General features: G+C 44.0%; 1 protein-coding gene across 1 annotated transcript in view; it reads right to left on the bottom strand.

Moving 5' to 3' along the window:
* SLC5A1 (solute carrier family 5 member 1) overlaps positions 1-16429 on the bottom strand; it is a 61940-nt gene that overhangs the window by 40013 nt on the left and 5498 nt on the right. Inside the window, exon 2 of the mRNA XM_008542549.2 lies at positions 15139-15210. Coding sequence (XP_008540771.1) covers positions 15139-15210 — 72 coding nt within the window. The remainder of the gene's footprint in view (positions 1-15138; positions 15211-16429) is intronic.

Below are 16429 nucleotides of genomic sequence, written 5' to 3' on the forward strand. Positions count from 1 at the left end.
CCTTGGCCACATCTTAGACTCCCTCCCTTAACCCTATGGCCTGCACTCAGTCATTTACCAAAACTGTGACTCCGCCTTCACAATGTCATGGGCATCTAGCACTTTTTATATCGCTCTTGTGCAGACTATCATACCTCTTAACAAGACCATGGCAGGAGGCTTCTAGATGATCTCCAGTCACCCACCACTCACATGGCCTGTTACCTCTCCAAAGCACAACTCTGATTAAGTTACTTCCCTATTCAAAGACCTTCTCGGACCCCCAAAATGGGCCTGCCAACAGTCTTCCTGGCATCTCCAAGTTTAAAGACTTAGTCCTAGGAATTCAGCAAGATTTCAAGTTAAAGTCCCCTCCAGTGAGAAGACAGCATGAGCTTAAAACTTAGACTTTGAATGCTTTCTTGACCGCTTACTATCTGGGTGACCATAACATCTGCAAGCTTCAATCTCCTCTCATGACAGGAGTCAAATGAGATTATGAATCAGTAATGACTGACACTCAGCTGGCCCTCAACCAGTGTCCTTCCTCTCCTCCAAGAGGACAATCACTTCACCCTCAAAAACAATTCACAAGAACTACCGTGGACGCTATTTTGATCTGAATTGTGTTCCCCGAAAATTCTTATGTCGAAGCCCTAGCCCCCACTGTGATTGTATTTAGAGAGAGGGTCTTTAGGAAGGCAATTAAGGTTAAATTAGGTCACAAGGTTGAGGCCCTAATCTGATAGGACTGGTCCTTATGAGAAGAGAAAGAGACTCCACAGATCTCCCTCTCCCTCCACACGCGCACAGAGTAGAGCTCATGTGAGGACACAGAGAGAAGGCAGCCATCTACAAGCCAGGAAGGGAGAGCTCACAGAAACCAACCCTGACAGCACATTAAACTTGACTTTCTAGCCTCCAGAACTGTGGGAAAATTGATTTCTGTTGTTTAAGCCAGCTAGTCTATACTATTTTGTTATGGCAGCCCAAGCAGGCTAATATAGACACCATTGCTTTATATGACCTACACTGCCCTTCCTCTCCCTGGAGCTCATTAACGATGCTTTCATCACTCTGATTTCCCAAACACTCTCTCTGTCCACTCCTCACTCCTCACCCACATTCATACCCATTTGGGAATCATGGCATCTAGGGAGTGACCCAGTGACATGAATCATCATGGCCTTCTCTGTAATTTCCTTCCACATTCCTTCTGAGGTCGGGATTTAGACTTCATCCAAAATTTCCCCTAGCTTGACCTTGCTTCTGACTAACCTCTTTCTAAACCTTCCTCATCCCCTGATGGGGCTCAAGAAGCATGACAACTATTTGGATAGTTTTGCTGTCACTGTGCAAGATGAGCTTTGCACAGCTTGGTCTGACCAAACCCAACAGATTTGATAACATGGTAACTGGGGAAATAACATAATGTCACATCACAAAGGCAAAAAGATTATGTTTTCCTTTGACTTTAGGGAATTCACAATCACATTTTCCTGCCTAAACTTCCTATCCTAGAAAGTTAGCAGGAAGGGAAACATATGGAGAAATTATAGAATCATAAAATCCTCCAGAGCTGGAGGGACCCATAGATGTCACAGCTTGAGTCCCCTCTGCAACACGCTCCAAGTGATGGTCAGCTTCTGGATGCATCCCTCTAGTGGCAGAGAATTCCCCACCTTACAAGGCAGCTGAATCCATAAAGGAACAACTCTAATGGTGACAAAGTTCTTCTTTACCTTGAGCTGAAATCTCCCCATTGGTCCTACTTCTGCTGTCTGAAGTGATACAGAACAAGTCAAATCTCTCTCCTGCAAGCTAGCCCTCCCAACATCTGAGGACAGGGACTGTGAACCCAGGCTAAGCTTCCTTTTCTCATGTGTCTGCTCCTCACGGGCCGTGGACTTGAATCTCACCATCCTTGCTGCTCTCTGCCGCCCTCAGCCCGCTCTGTGTCCTCAAGTGGGCCTCAGAGTGAAGCAGGGCTTTCCAGAGTGAAGCAGGCAGGCAGTCCTTCTTGATTTCTAATCTGGTTTTAACATCAAGTGGCTTCAAATTCTTTTTTTTTTTTTTTTCGTGAGGAAGATTAGCCCTGAGCTAACATCTGTGCCAATCCTCCCCTACTGTATACGTGGGATGCCTCCATAGCATGGCTGATGAGTGGAGTAGGTCCACACCCAGGATCCGAACCCATGAACCCCAGGCCACCAAAGCGGAGCGTGCAGAACTTTAACCAGCCCCCCAAATTGTCTTTTAAACCTGCCACTCATCTATGGGACCTTGGCAGTGGTGAGAACTAAGCCAGTCCCTCTAATTCCTGTCACCCCAAGAGAATGAGCCTCTAAATTATTTGGACTATTAAATAAGGACAGATTTCCTCTCATTGCAGTTTGGATTTCTGATAATACCAATTTGGTTTGCCTTAACAATACAGTGGCTCTATCACTTAAAATTTTTTTACTTCAATTCTTCCAGGGTTTGGCACAAATTTGATGTTTTCCCACAAGCCTTCTCTAAAGGGAAAACTACTAAAACCACAAATGAAAACATCTGGCTGAATTCATTTCTTCCTACCACCTATTAAAGTCAGAAGTCAGAAGCTAGCAAGGATGGGATCTAACTCTCGAATGAAAGGCGGACATTAGTCTATTTAATGATCACTCCTTCAGCACTTAACTTGGTCCTAGAAATGGGCTCCATGATCCAATGCTACTCACAGGGTGTTCTGTGAGCCAGGAGCATCAGCTTCACCTGGGAGCTTGTGAGAAACGCAAATCCTCTGTCCCGCCCCACCCCTGCCCCAGCCCTTCTGAATTAGAGTAACAAGCTCTCCAGGTGATTCTTATGCACAATAAAGTTTTAGAGGCCTGCCCTAGACTATATTGAAAGTCACTATTTCCTCCTTAAACTTATTTTGACCTCAGGAATAGGAGCGTAGTGACTAACTACAAAATTGGGATGCTAAGATGTGGAGGACAAAACGTTTAGGTGAAAGAGGTTCTCTCTCCGAAGTCCCCTACTTCACCTCCTGAGTTTTAAAGGTCCATTACCATGGCACTCCTGCTACTGAGTAGGAGACACTGTCACTTCAACCACATGCCAACATGCAGCACATGGACTGCAAGAAGTTTTGACCAATCTCACCGATGAATCCCTGGAACTGCTGGGCTCAGTCGAATAAAGACTTCCAGAATATCCTCACGCCATAGCAAACTGATTGAGACGTTTCAAATGGAAATCCACAGAAGCCAAAGGCATTGTGGGAAATCCTTCCACAGACACTTTATCTCCAGAGATGGGGTTATAAGAGTTCCCAGAAGGTGACTTCAACCAGCAGAGGCAATAAATCTTGATGACAAGAGGATTCCTCTGCCATAGCCTGAAACTAGGAAGAGGAATTACATGCCCTCAAGGGTCTCCACAATCCAGCCCCCTCCTCCTTCTCCACACCCAGCAGTCTCTCGAAGCCCTTTCAGGTCCCCTGTGCTCCGGCTAAACCACACTGACTCAGTCTTCTAGATATGCTCTGGCTTTTCTGCCTCCTGCTTTTATTTATGCCATTTCTACCTGCTTGGAACTCCCTCTCCATCAAGCTCTGCCTACAAAATCACTGCCCCAGTCTTCAAAAGGAAGCCAGTCCCATCTCTCCACTGACGTCATCCAGAACTGAGCTCCTCCTCCTGTGGTCTCCCACCTGTGTCATCTGTTTCACTCTCCTGGTGCATGTCATGCCCCATGCTGTTAACTGTTTCTGCACAAGTGCGCAGATAGATATCTTCTAGCCCTCAAAGAGCATTTCTGCTTCCACTTAGCACAGGACTTTCTTTGCACACGGGAAGCACGCAATAAAAGTTTGCTGAGTGGGTGAGTGAGTGAGTGATACCAAATCCTTAGACTCTCCTCTTGGAGAAACAACAGGAACCATGGTTACTGAATGCCTCAGCGTTGCATTTGTTCCTCCCGGCTGCAATGGAGTCAGCACTCTTCACCGAGACACACCAAGGACCACTATTTCCTGAGCAAGAGGCAATAAAGCTGGCTAGCCAGGCCAAGAAGGGGCCCATAAGAACAGTGGAGCACCCTAGAGACTATGAACTGCTCTGAGATGTCAATATGGTGACCTGTACATTCAGTGTTAGTAAGAACAAGACCTCAAGGGGGATCAGACTTTGTGGGTTAGTCCATCACACAGGCAAAACTTTTTAAGTGATAATACTTGGTGGTGGCAAGTAAATAGTCTCTCCCATATATTTCTGATAGAAAAGTAATTCTGGAAAGCAGTTTCTTGGTACATATCAAAATCTCCTCTCCTTCCACCATACTATCCTACTTTTAGGACTCTCTTAAGCAAAGTATCAGAAAAGAAGACAAAGTTTTATATACAAGGATTTCATTAGTATGTTCATTGCCATATTATTTACAACATAGGAAAGTTGGAAATAACATAAGTGTCCAATAATAGGAAAATGACTGAATAAATTAAGGCACATACTTAAGATTGAATATTATACAGCCATTAAAATTATACCTTTGAAGAGCTTGTTATGACATGAGGAGGTGACCATGATAAAATGCCAAATAAAAAAATAGCATACAAGCTTATTTATCATATGATCCCCCAAAATTTTATATATAAGTATACATATTGGATATATATCTCTCCAAATTTAACAGTGGTTATCTTTGGAAGAGAAAACAGTGAGTGTGTTTTTGTATTTTTTATACTTTTCCAATTTTTTCAAATGAGTTTGTGTAATTGATAAGCAGAATACAATTCTTTAAAACCTTTAACAATAAAGAGCAACAATTCCAGAGCTGTCTCAGATTCACTCGCAGAGCCTGAGATCTGAGAATAAAGCATGCAGGGAAGTTAAGTGTTTATTGTGAGGAGATGTAGAAAAAGACATGAAAGTGTCATTGAATGCTAACTAAAAATTATGTTTTGTGTAACAGAAATTAGAAACAGACATCTTAACCCAGTCATCTGATGTTAGAACTGGAATTACCTGGAAAATGATTACAGTCAACCACGTCATTTTCAAATGAAAACAAAATTATAGTTCAGAGGAAGAAAGTGATTCAAGCGTACACATTAATTTTATCTTTACTGCCACACCCTTAGGAAAGTAAGATAGCATGTGGACACTCAGGACACTGATCCAGGAATCAAGAATTGCCTAAGGCAACAGACAATTGCTGTGTGTGTCTTTCTAGCTTCACCATCAGATGCAGACAATGTATTTGGAAAAGGCACTCTGTATCAATAATTGTATCTGAAAGCATGATTAAATGGTGTCTACCTCACTCTCTTCTCCTCCTATGCAAACTGGGAGACTTTCGACCTGGTTCTAATCTTTGCTCTGCCAGAGCAAATTACGTGAACTTGAGCCCGTCAATTTACTGCCTTGAGACTCAATTTCCTCTGCTATAAACCGAAGAGTCCTTCTTCACCTACCTCACAAGGGGTAAATGAGGTGACAAATGTGAGAAACCTCTAAGAAAGTTTTGCCCCACAAAGGCACACTATCCTGAAGAAATATCAATGACGCTTTTACACAGCCCATGTTTTTACGGAGTGCCCTGAATTTCCTGAAAGAGACAGAGTGGTTGTTTTCTCTTGGAGGGAGCAAGATCTTCACAGCTCAAAGAGAAAATGTATTTCAGGAAGCCACTTTCTTTGTTAATGGACCATAATTCCCAGAATGTCCAGAGCTCTAGAGGTGGCTTTCTGCTCCCAGCTTCTGTCTTCCTTTAAGGAATGACACCAAGATATCCCAGGGTCTCCTCTCCATTCTTTCTCTGTGCTAGATGCCTCCCTTGAGATATCCTCACACGGTGGTTCTCAAACTTTAGCAGGCATCAGAATCTGGAGTTAAAATACAGGATGCCCAGCTAAATCTGAATTTCAAATAAACAAATACATTTTTAGTAAAAGTATGTCCCAATATCACATGAGACGTATTCATTCTAAAGAAGTGTTCACTGTCTGAAATTCAGATTTAACTGGCCATCCTGTAGTTTCATTTGCTAAATTGGTCCACCCTGATTAGAATCACCTGCAGGGCTTGTTAAACCACAGATTGCTGAGCCCCATCCCTTCAAGTTTCTGATGCAGTAGGTCTGGACTGGGGCTGGAAATTTTGCGCGTCTAACAAGATCCCCTGTCTTGGTGATCCTACTGGTGTGGGCACCACACTTTGAGAGCCCCATCCTGGAAGAATAAGGGAAGGAGAGAGAATGATTGATTTTTACAGTGCCTCCTTTAAGCCAAGTGTGGGGCCAGGCATTTCATTCACTTTATCTTTTTTTTTTTTTTAAAGATTTTATTTTTTCCCTTTTTCTCCCCAAAGCCCCGCGGTACATAGTTGTATATTCTTTGTTGTAGGTCCTTCTAGTTGTGGCATGTGGGATGCTGCCTCAGCGTGGTCTGATGAGCAGTGTCATGTCCGCGCCCAGGATTCGAACCAACGAAACACTGGGCCGCCTGCAGCGGAGCGCGCGAACTTAACCACTCGGCCACGGGGCCAGCCCCTCACTTTATCTTATTTTGTGTTCACAACAGTCTGTGAGGTAGGTATCACTCTCATCTTTATTTTATGGATGAGAAGACTGAGGACCAGAGCAGTGATGTGATCTGCCCAAGGTCCCAGAGCCAAACATGACTGACATCCACAGGACAGAAGGGGAAGCCACAGCACCACACTTCCCTGAAGGGGCACAGTGGGGTCAGAGCCCCCTACCCATCTCACTGTAAATTCATGAACAGCATGTGCACCTCTGCATCACACTCGTATTTTAGATTCCTCCCTCATCCTCTGGGGACTCAGTCTCTAATCTGAATAGGGATCTTGATTCCCTTCATAAAGTAGCTTTCCATTGGGGAAGCTTGGAAAGGTTTAATCTTTGACCCTTGCCATCTCTCAGGGATCATAGTTCCTGGCTGGGGACAGAAGAGAAGGTAGGGCTCATATATTCAGAATATTTTATTTCTGAGACTCTGTTAATATTTAGACACAGGCCTTGCTCCAGAGTCATCATAATCTCTGTTTACGTCAGCTCACGTCCTCCATGGACAATGGGTGCCTTTCATTCATTATCTTCATGAACATCTCTTTTTGCCCCAAGAACCAAAAGGGCAGGAAATCAGGAAATAACTGCCAAAGCTGGCATTTCCCCACAGGTTGTTGGCACAAAGGGCAGATGAGGTCTTCTGTCAGCATTTATAGGTCAAGAAGACTGGAGACCGACCCTCCCAGCAATTCAGATGGGCTCATCCTTGGGATCCTCAAAAACTCAGGGCCCTTACCCAAAGGGCCTGATCGATATGTACAATCTCTCCCCCATGCTGGCCCCCTTTTAGTACCCCTCAAGTACCCCAAGCTTCTCCTTACCTCAGGCCTTTGACCATTCTGTTCCTTCTGCTTGGATTGTTCTTCCCCCAATCTTCACGTGGATGCCTCCCTCTGGTCCTTTAGGTCTCAATCTAAATACTCAATCCTCAGAAAGGCTTTCCCTGATTCTCTTAGGTAGATTAAGAAAGACCCCTCTCCATCCCTCCCACCCTTGACTCAAATACATTTCCTGCTTAACACTTACCAATATTTGTAATTTTAGATATATTTTGTAAGAATGTGTGTGTCACACACACACACACACACAAATATATGCCAGCACCTAACACAGAATATGGCACATAGTAGGTCATCAACATGTAGATGTAGAATGAAAGAAGAGAAATGCATAAATAGATAAATTATCAAATTCACAGTTTAAGGAGGAGGATCTGGAGATGAGATACAATAATAATAATGATGATGATGATGATAAGAAGAATAGCCAACTTGGGTGGTACTAACTATATACTGTTCTAAGAGATTCACACGTATTAAGTAAATTAATCCTCAAAACAACTCTGTGAGACAGGTGCTATGATCTCTATTTTTCAACTGAGGAAACTGAGGCACAGAGAGATTAAGTAACTCACCCAAGGCCACAAAACTAGGAATGAGTGAAGCTGAGGTTCAAACCATGGCAGCCTGGCTCCAGAGTCCATGCTCTTAACCCCAACTCTAAAACACCTCCCTAATACAAAATTAACCCAAAAAGACACATATGGCTGCAGCTGACTTAAAATGTGTCGTGCCAATGGTAGACAGGAAAGGCCCAGAAACATTTCTAACATGAATAATCCAAGGACTTCATCTTAACCAGTCATTTCAGCACTCTTCTGACTTCAACCAACTAGAAATATTGAGCATAATTTACTTTCTCCTTTCTCTGCCTGCAGAAGTGCTAATGTGTTAGAAAATACTAGGAAGAAAGCCAGAGGGAAAGGAGCAGGCAGGAACTTAGGTACAAGCTAGATGGCAGGAACTTGGCTACATACCAATCAACTGATGCCTAGGAACACACAGAATACATGGATGGGGTGGTGAGTGGCTACACATTAATCAGAGAAACTCCTCAGAGGAGACTAAGCCATGAAGAATGGGAGGGAAATGGCCCCACCAAAAAGAAATAGAGAAAAGAATGAGGGGGAGAGGGAGAGAGGAGGAGAGCAGAGAGGAGGAAGAGGAGAAGGAGGAAGGAGAGAAGAAAGAGGAGGAAGAAGGAAGAGGAAAGGGAGGAGAAGAGGAGAGGGAACTGGTCGTTTAAGAGCAAGGCAGCAACTGGCATACTAAGCAAAAAAAACTCTCACCAGAAAGGAGATACACATCTAAGGGAACTGCCAAGTTTTGCAAAATCTTGACTCAAACTGAGAAAAACCAAATGTTTGAGATAGTGAAGAAGCATGGCAACCCCAGACTTCACCAAGGAGTCTAATGTGGGCTGTAATTGGGCACTCTGATTGAGCCCAGGCTTGCTTTCCCGGTTTTACTACCATGAGTCTGAAAAAGAAACCTAAAGAAAAAAAATTTTCTCTGTACCTAGAAATAAGAAAAATGGAGCACTGCTGGAGGCAGGCTTTTACTCAGACCCAGCACCCTCCTAACCTCCTGAACTCTTACCACTACCTACACTGTGAGGACACTGCAGAAATAACAGATTGACGTCCCAGGTGACATCAACAAGGCAGTCTAGCATGAGGGTCTAGGGACATGTCCCTCTTCTCCCTCCCATTTCTTTAATTCAGCACGTATTTGTCAAGTGCCTACTAGATGCAAGGCCCTGTACTAGATGTTAGAAGAGATTTTTTTAAAAAGATTAAGAAAAACACAGACTCAGCCCTCATCACTGGACACTGGGATAAAGGAGAGCACAGATAGATACATGCAGGTGGAAAGCAATCAGAGCAGGAAGAGAGGGCCAATGGACCTGACGGTCACTTTCACCCGGGCTGTGCATCTTCCGTCTGACTTCTTTCTAAGCCTTGCTCCCTTGGGGAGCTCTCTGCCTCTCCTGTGTCCATTTACCCAGTTCACGTTCTTCCTCTCTCATTCATGAGTTCCCACTGAGGTCTCAGGCCTGCCAGGCTCTTCCAGGACTCCCGTGGGCCACTCTGGTAGCATCCTAAGTGGCTGAACTTTGATCTGATCATTGGGTTTTAGAGACTTAAAGATAAAATCAGAAGATTTTACTCAAGATAGCTTGAGAAGTATGAGAAGCTGCCCTCTTTCCTCGGGGAAAATTTCTATCAGGGTCTCTGGTCAGCCCTAAAAAAGAATTTCTTGGTTTTCAGATAAACCTTTAGACCATACCCATTGGTCTCATAAATTTCCATCTCAAAGGATAAGGAGAAAGAGATCTGAATAACCGGAAGAACAGAGAGAGTCCTAGCTCTGTCATTATCTTGTGTGAACTTGGGCAACCCATGGGGTTAATCATCATTCTTGCTGGATCACTGAAGATTCAATCAGATAAGTGATGTGATAGTCCTGCAAAAGATTCCAGTTGAAAAAAGGAGAAGAAGAACTAAACCTGAGCGTTTACTGTGTGACAGGCACTGTTCTGAGGTTATATGTATCCTCACAACAACCTTGAGTAAGTACTGTTATCCCCATTATAGAGATAACAAATGTAAAGCAAAGAGATGTTTAGTAACTCAAATAGGGTTACACAGCTAGTAAGGGGCAGAGGCCGGATTCGAACCCAAGCAGCCCAACTCTAGAGACCAGGCCTGAACAAGGGGTCAACAAACTAGGGCCTCCAGGCCAAATCTGGCCCTCTGCCTGCTTCCGTAAAAAAAGTTTTATTGAAACACAGCCACACCCATCTGTTTATGTATTGTCCACAGCTGATTTCATGCGACTACAACAGAGTTGAGTAGTTGTAACAAAGATCAGATAGCCTGTGAAGCCAAAAATACTTATTATCTGGCCCTTTACAGAGAAAGTTTGTTGACCCTTGCCCTAAACCAGTATGATATACTCCTCTCTGATGATTCTCTAATAATAGAGAAAGGAAAGGAACTGTGGCTATTGAGAGAACACAGTGGTTCCATTTTCAAGACCCTCGCTGGCAATGGACTGGCTAGCACGCCCACACTCATTTCGTCCTATTTCTTCCTTCCTCTGTGGTGTGGAATCTTAGAATTTTAGTTCTGGAAGAGCCTTTCAGATCCTCCATCTGACTGTGTCCCATTACAGAGGAGACTCTCTGAGGTTCCTAGAGGTTAATGATGTGCCCAATGTCACAAAACTGGGACAAGCCAAGTCCTTAGGTTCCTTGTGGGGTTCCCAGTTCCCACTCCTTTTGGAATGCTAACTTCTGCTTTGCAGGGGTTTGTGGAAGGGTTGGCTCAGCTCCATTGCACCCCGCTGCTCCCACAGAGCTAGCTCTGCTAGGTGTGACCAAACTCTACTCCAAAACAAGAGTCCTCCACTGGACGGTGTACCTGGGACCCTGCCTCCCTAAGTAATTTCTGCTACCACTAGCCAGGGAGTGGGGGATTTCCCCCTCAAACCTCACATTCCTGCTTTCTCATCTCCCATATCCCCAAATAATCATTACAACACAGCTCATAGGCAGCTGCTTGTTAAAGATGCCAAACCACGGTGCCATACAAAAGGGAATCCTGGGCCACCAAGCAACCCACAGTTATGAAAGGTATAGCTTGATGGTTTCACGTTACTCAGTTGGCTTGGCTTGCCTCCTTCATGACTCAGGCTTCTGGAGGCCTCTCTCCTGCCTACCTATGTAAGCTGACTCCTCTTGCAACCCAGCCCTGGAGTCCTGGCTCCTCCTCTCCAATTGTCGCTCACTTCTCTCCCCAGCCCAAGGCACAAACTATTTCCCTCTCTTGGCCTCATTAACCTTTTAGGAATGGAGTCTTTTTCCAGAGCTCCTGGATCTCCACCTGTTACAGGTAACAACTGCTCCTGTCAAAGTCCCCAAAGTCTCCAGGAATGCCCCCAACTGGCCTCTCCTCTGTCCAATCTCCTTTTAGACCTTACAAGCTCTGATTTCCTCCTGCTTTTCTCATTGGTGACTACTCAACCCTCCAGGCCTCAGGTGGATCAACCCAAGGTCAACACAAGTCCTCCCCTCCTAAAATCCACTACCACTCGCTTCCCAAAGCCTCTCTGGTGGCTCACTCCTCCTACAATACAAAGAAAAGGGACTAAAGGAAGATGGAGGGAGTAAAGGGCCCCACTGGAGGGTTTCTGCTGCAGTCAACAGGCTGAGAGAAACGTCAGTTCTGAAGAGCCTGTGACCCTGTGATGTTCTACTGGGGCCAGCACATTTGAGAACTGATATTCCAGTTATGAACTTCCTGGTGGACAGGCCTGAAATGACTTTTTATTTTAATACAAAGGGAAATTTAGAAATGTTTGATACAGTTTAAACTATTTTCCAATTTTGGAAAGTACTGAGATTTGCATTTTCTTGCATGCCATGTTTTCCTTCAACTCTTTCTTTCAAGGGTGAATTGCAGTAGTGTTTTAAAACCATTTTAAATTTTAGAATGGAAATCATCATGCTTATTTTTCTTTTAAGTTAGCAGTTTTTTAAACTTTGTAAGTCAGCAGAATCTTGTTCTCAAACAAAATCTCGGCAGACTGTCCTTATATAAAATAAATAAAGGTTGAGTTGCTGAGAAGGAGGACGAGGGCAGCCCCAGAGCATTTCTGCAGCATCTAAGGGTCATAGTGAACACATTTTCAAAAACCGCTATTTTATAACCATACTTTACTGAGTCTAAAATACCAACTACATAGCACGATGAATGAAAAAACATTGCCATTTAAACTATAGCATGCCCCTGTTTGACTATAACACACAAGCCAATTTCAGAGATGTTAAAAAGGGGTCAATGTCTAGCTGGAATTGATTATTTACAGTAGTATAAATAAATATACATATAAATCATGTTCATTTATTCACACAGTCAATCTGAAAGTTAAATTTAAGTGAAGCGGCCGCAACAGCGTCACGGAAATGCTAGCTTCCATTTACTGGGCACGACTAGGTGCTGTGCACCAGACAGACGCCAACAGGAGGGTTCCTTGGTACTCCTGACCTTCCCTCCATTCCTTAACGTTCCCATTTATTGAGCACTTGCCAAGCACAGTGCTGAGTGCTGTACACGCATTTTCTCATTTAATGCCGACAAGAACCCTCAAGAGTAGGGATTATTCTCCCTTTTTATAGACGTAGAAATTGAAGCTCAGGGACATTCAGTAACTTGCTCAGAGTCACACAACTAGTAAATGGGGCAGGTCAGGTATGCTGACTTCAAAGCCCATGCTCATTCTGCCATAGAATCTTCTTGAATTAGAGCATTCTCAGAGTTGAGAGAAACCTAGAGATTGTTGTTTCCCCATTCAACAATCCCTCTTTCCAGCATCCCTAACAGATGGTGATGTTTTCAATAAATCTGACCAGAGGGATAAGAGTCTACCCAAACCAGTGATTATCAAACCTGCCTGATCCTCAAAAGCATCTGGGAAGCTTTTTAAAAATGCAGATTCCTAGGTCCCTCTTCCAAGGTTTTTTCATTTAGTAGGTCTAGAGTGAGGCCCAGGAATCTATATTTTCAGAAAGCACACCCAGGTGATTCTCACACATAGGCAGGTTTAGAAACCATGAATGTAATCTCATGAAGCCTTGGATGGAAACTACTGGAGGAAGAAAAGTCAAATTTCAGCCTCATCAAGGAAGCAGTGACTTCTGCATAAAAGAGTGATGCCATGTTTCTCTGCTGCTTATAATAATCCAACACTGAGACATGAGTAAGAAAAACACCACTCACAGGAAACCCCACATGAACCACTGAATCCTACCTGCTTTGGGTGGAACTAATTCCTCTCATCAACCAACTCTCAGCCCAGTCTCAGACCTGGGCGCCATCAGGAAGACAGGCATTATCGCTGATTAAGATGTGATGTGTTCCCAGGCCTAGCCCAAAATGCATGTCTCCTAAGGGTGGTTCTGCCCTATGCCTCCCTCTCTTGCAGGTTTCTCCACCCCACCCCCGAGATTGGAAGCTGAGGTCTTACCCCTAGTAAATCAGCCTTAGAAATTTTACATGAAGAGATATGAATTTCTTGTCATAGTGATGTGGAGAGGGAGAGACAAGGCGGCTGGGTGCAAACTGGGGCCAGACGAGCACTTGGCAGGTTTACTGTAGGGGGCACTGGAGCATTAAATGGGGTGGAGGGCGGGTTGTTTTCAAAACAACTAAAGTAAACTTCAAGGTCCTATTCAGTTCTCCAGTTCAGCAAATCTCAAATCCACTGAGATTTCATGACAGCCTTGGCTCTGAAATCTGTACAGCAGTACTGCCCAAGAGAACTTTCTATGATGATGGAAATGTTCTAAATCTGCACTGTTCAATATGTTAGCCACTATCCACATGTAGCTATTAAGCACTTGAAATATGGCTAGCACGTCTGAGGAAAGAAATTTTTAATTTATCTAACTTTAATTTCAACTTAAATAGCCAGTGTGATTAGTGGCTATCATATTACATAGTGCAGTTCTAGAGGGACCACCCCAGCCTTACCTTGAACTTTGTGATCAGAGCTGTCTATTCAATACCAGCTTTTAGGACAGCACCAAAATCAAAAGCATGAGAAGATAAAATGTATCAGGAGAGATCACCATGAGGGACCCACTATGGAAATCAGCATCTACCCAGTATTCTTGGCCACCTTAAGGATAAAGCAGAAATGACTTCAGGGATAACCCAAGCAACTATGAAGATTCCGGTTACTAAAATCCGTCCCAAAATAGCTGATCAAAGGCCAACTGCAGGAGGTGGCGTGATTTCCTCATAACTTCTCCCTGTGATATGTATATGACAGCGACAGTCTTTACTTTCTTGCTTCCTCCAATCAACTCATAGCTGTCACTGTTTTCTCATTGTATGTATGCTTCATTACCCACCTCTTTCACCAGCCTGTCTTGCTTGGATCTTAAGCCCAAGGAATTGCACAATTTGGTCAGTTTGGTCAACCAGTTGTTTCCGTGAGAACTCTGGATAGAAATGGTCATTGAACCGAACTGATAAACCAGCCAGAACCCTGTGCTGACAGGATGAAAGAGACCTCCCAGCTTCTCATCCCACCATGCACATGTCCTTTGATTGGGATAGTGCTGCCCATGTACAAGGGTCAGGGGAAACACCTCTCAAATATACAAAATACAAAGTCTACCGAGACATGAGAAGAACTGTAATTGGGAACAGTAGAAGCCTCTTCCTCCATCCAGTCTGCAGGCATCTCTTGAGGGCCTCCTGAGTGTCAGGCACTGCATTAGGCTCCCGAGGGGACAGATAGTCTTCCGTGGGACTTAAAGTAGCAAAAAGGTAGCAAAAGAGCTACTGTTTATTGAGTTTCCACCCCATAAGTGGTCTCCACTTCTCATAACACTCTGGAAGGTAAATATTACCATCTCCACTTTGCAAAAGCTCAAGTTCGCCCAGACCACGTCGGTCCAGGTGGGTTTTTTTTTTTTTTTTGGCCTCTCCATACTGCCCGCCTTGTGTAGTCTTTTCCTCTATTTATCCCTTAAAGGATTCCAAGCATTATTTATTTAAAGGCTATTTCCTTATCACAAGAGATTAAAGGGGCCCAGGAGACCTAGTGAGCAGGAGACCCACTATCAGGGATCTAAGGCAAGAGGGAAGAATCACCACCACCCAAAACTGAGAAGAAAATGGCCTCCTGTGGGGAATATCACAGTTAAGCAAATAGTATTTCAGAGAAAACTTACCGGCCACCACACCATATTTCGTCCTGCGAGGAAGAAGCCTCCAACAGTCCCACGGTTGGTGGAAAACATAGCCTGAGGAGGAAGAGGCAAAAATTTAATAGAAAACGGGAACAGAGTGACCTTGCCTGCCAACAGAATGTACCCACACACACCGTACCCACACTTTCTTCTATCTACTTCACTTTCCGAAACACTTCCCATTCCTTACTCCCCTGGAGCTCCAGTATACTCAGATGCCCTAGTGTTAGCTCTGCAATGAGCTTAAGGTGTGGCTTTGAGCAAGTCACTCCTCCTACATCTGTTCATCTGATAAATAAAGGGAAAAGGAACTTTTTATGCCTTTTTTACAAGCATACTGAAGGTACCTAGGGAAATATCATGCTTTTTAAAAGCCTCATACAGAACATGAATTATATCTAAAACAAAAAGAAGAAAAATACTATAGTGCACAGCCTTGGTACTAAATATTACATAAAAGACTGAACATGAAACTCAACTCAAAACTTTCTTGGGATATAGGTAGGAGCTTGAGGTAAAAATTACTTTTCAATATATTATGAATACTGAGGAATGATTATGATGATGAAGGCAGAAGAAGGAGAGGATTCTTTCTGACTAGGGTGTCAGGAAAGGCTTCAGAGGGGGCAGTATTTTAGCAAGTCTTAAAGAAAGAGTGGGACTTATTAGTTGGAGAAAAGAAGGACAGGATACTTCAGACTGCATGAACAGCAGGAGCGATGACCCAGAAGTGGAACTTCACCGGTCTGGGGAGGGAAGGAACCGTGAACAGTATTACCTGGTGACCTGGCTGAGAGGTATAAATGGGGAGAGTAGTTAGAAGTGGGGGCTGACTACAGACCCTCAAATGCCAGGCTAAAAAGTATAGGCTTTATTCTATAGGCAGTAGGGAACCACCGAAGGCTTATGAGAAGAAGGACATATATTTTCAATAAATGACCACCAGCCCTTGGAATGTTGCCTCTGAACCTTGAGCTTATTCCTGGTCCAGCTCAGGCCCAGGTCCAGTCCTCTACCAAAAAACAGGGACAGTGTCTCTGCGCCCCGCCCCCCCCGCCTCCTTCCCCCTTCCTCTCTCTAACGATGGCCTTCCCTTAGCTGACGCTTACTAATCTCCCTGAAAATGCTAATGGCTGATAAAGGCTTAGCGCTGTCAGAGGTGTCTGTGTTTTCATAGGTGACCCCTGAGGGTGAAGAGCATCACTGGTCCAAAGGACTTAACCTCTGATGGTGACATTTCAGGCATTTAGAAACTCACCATTCATTCAGCAAA

The sequence above is a fragment of the Equus przewalskii genome, chromosome 7, assembly GCF_037783145.1.
Source record: "Equus przewalskii isolate Varuska chromosome 7, EquPr2, whole genome shotgun sequence".
NCBI lineage: Eukaryota > Metazoa > Chordata > Mammalia > Perissodactyla > Equidae > Equus > Equus przewalskii.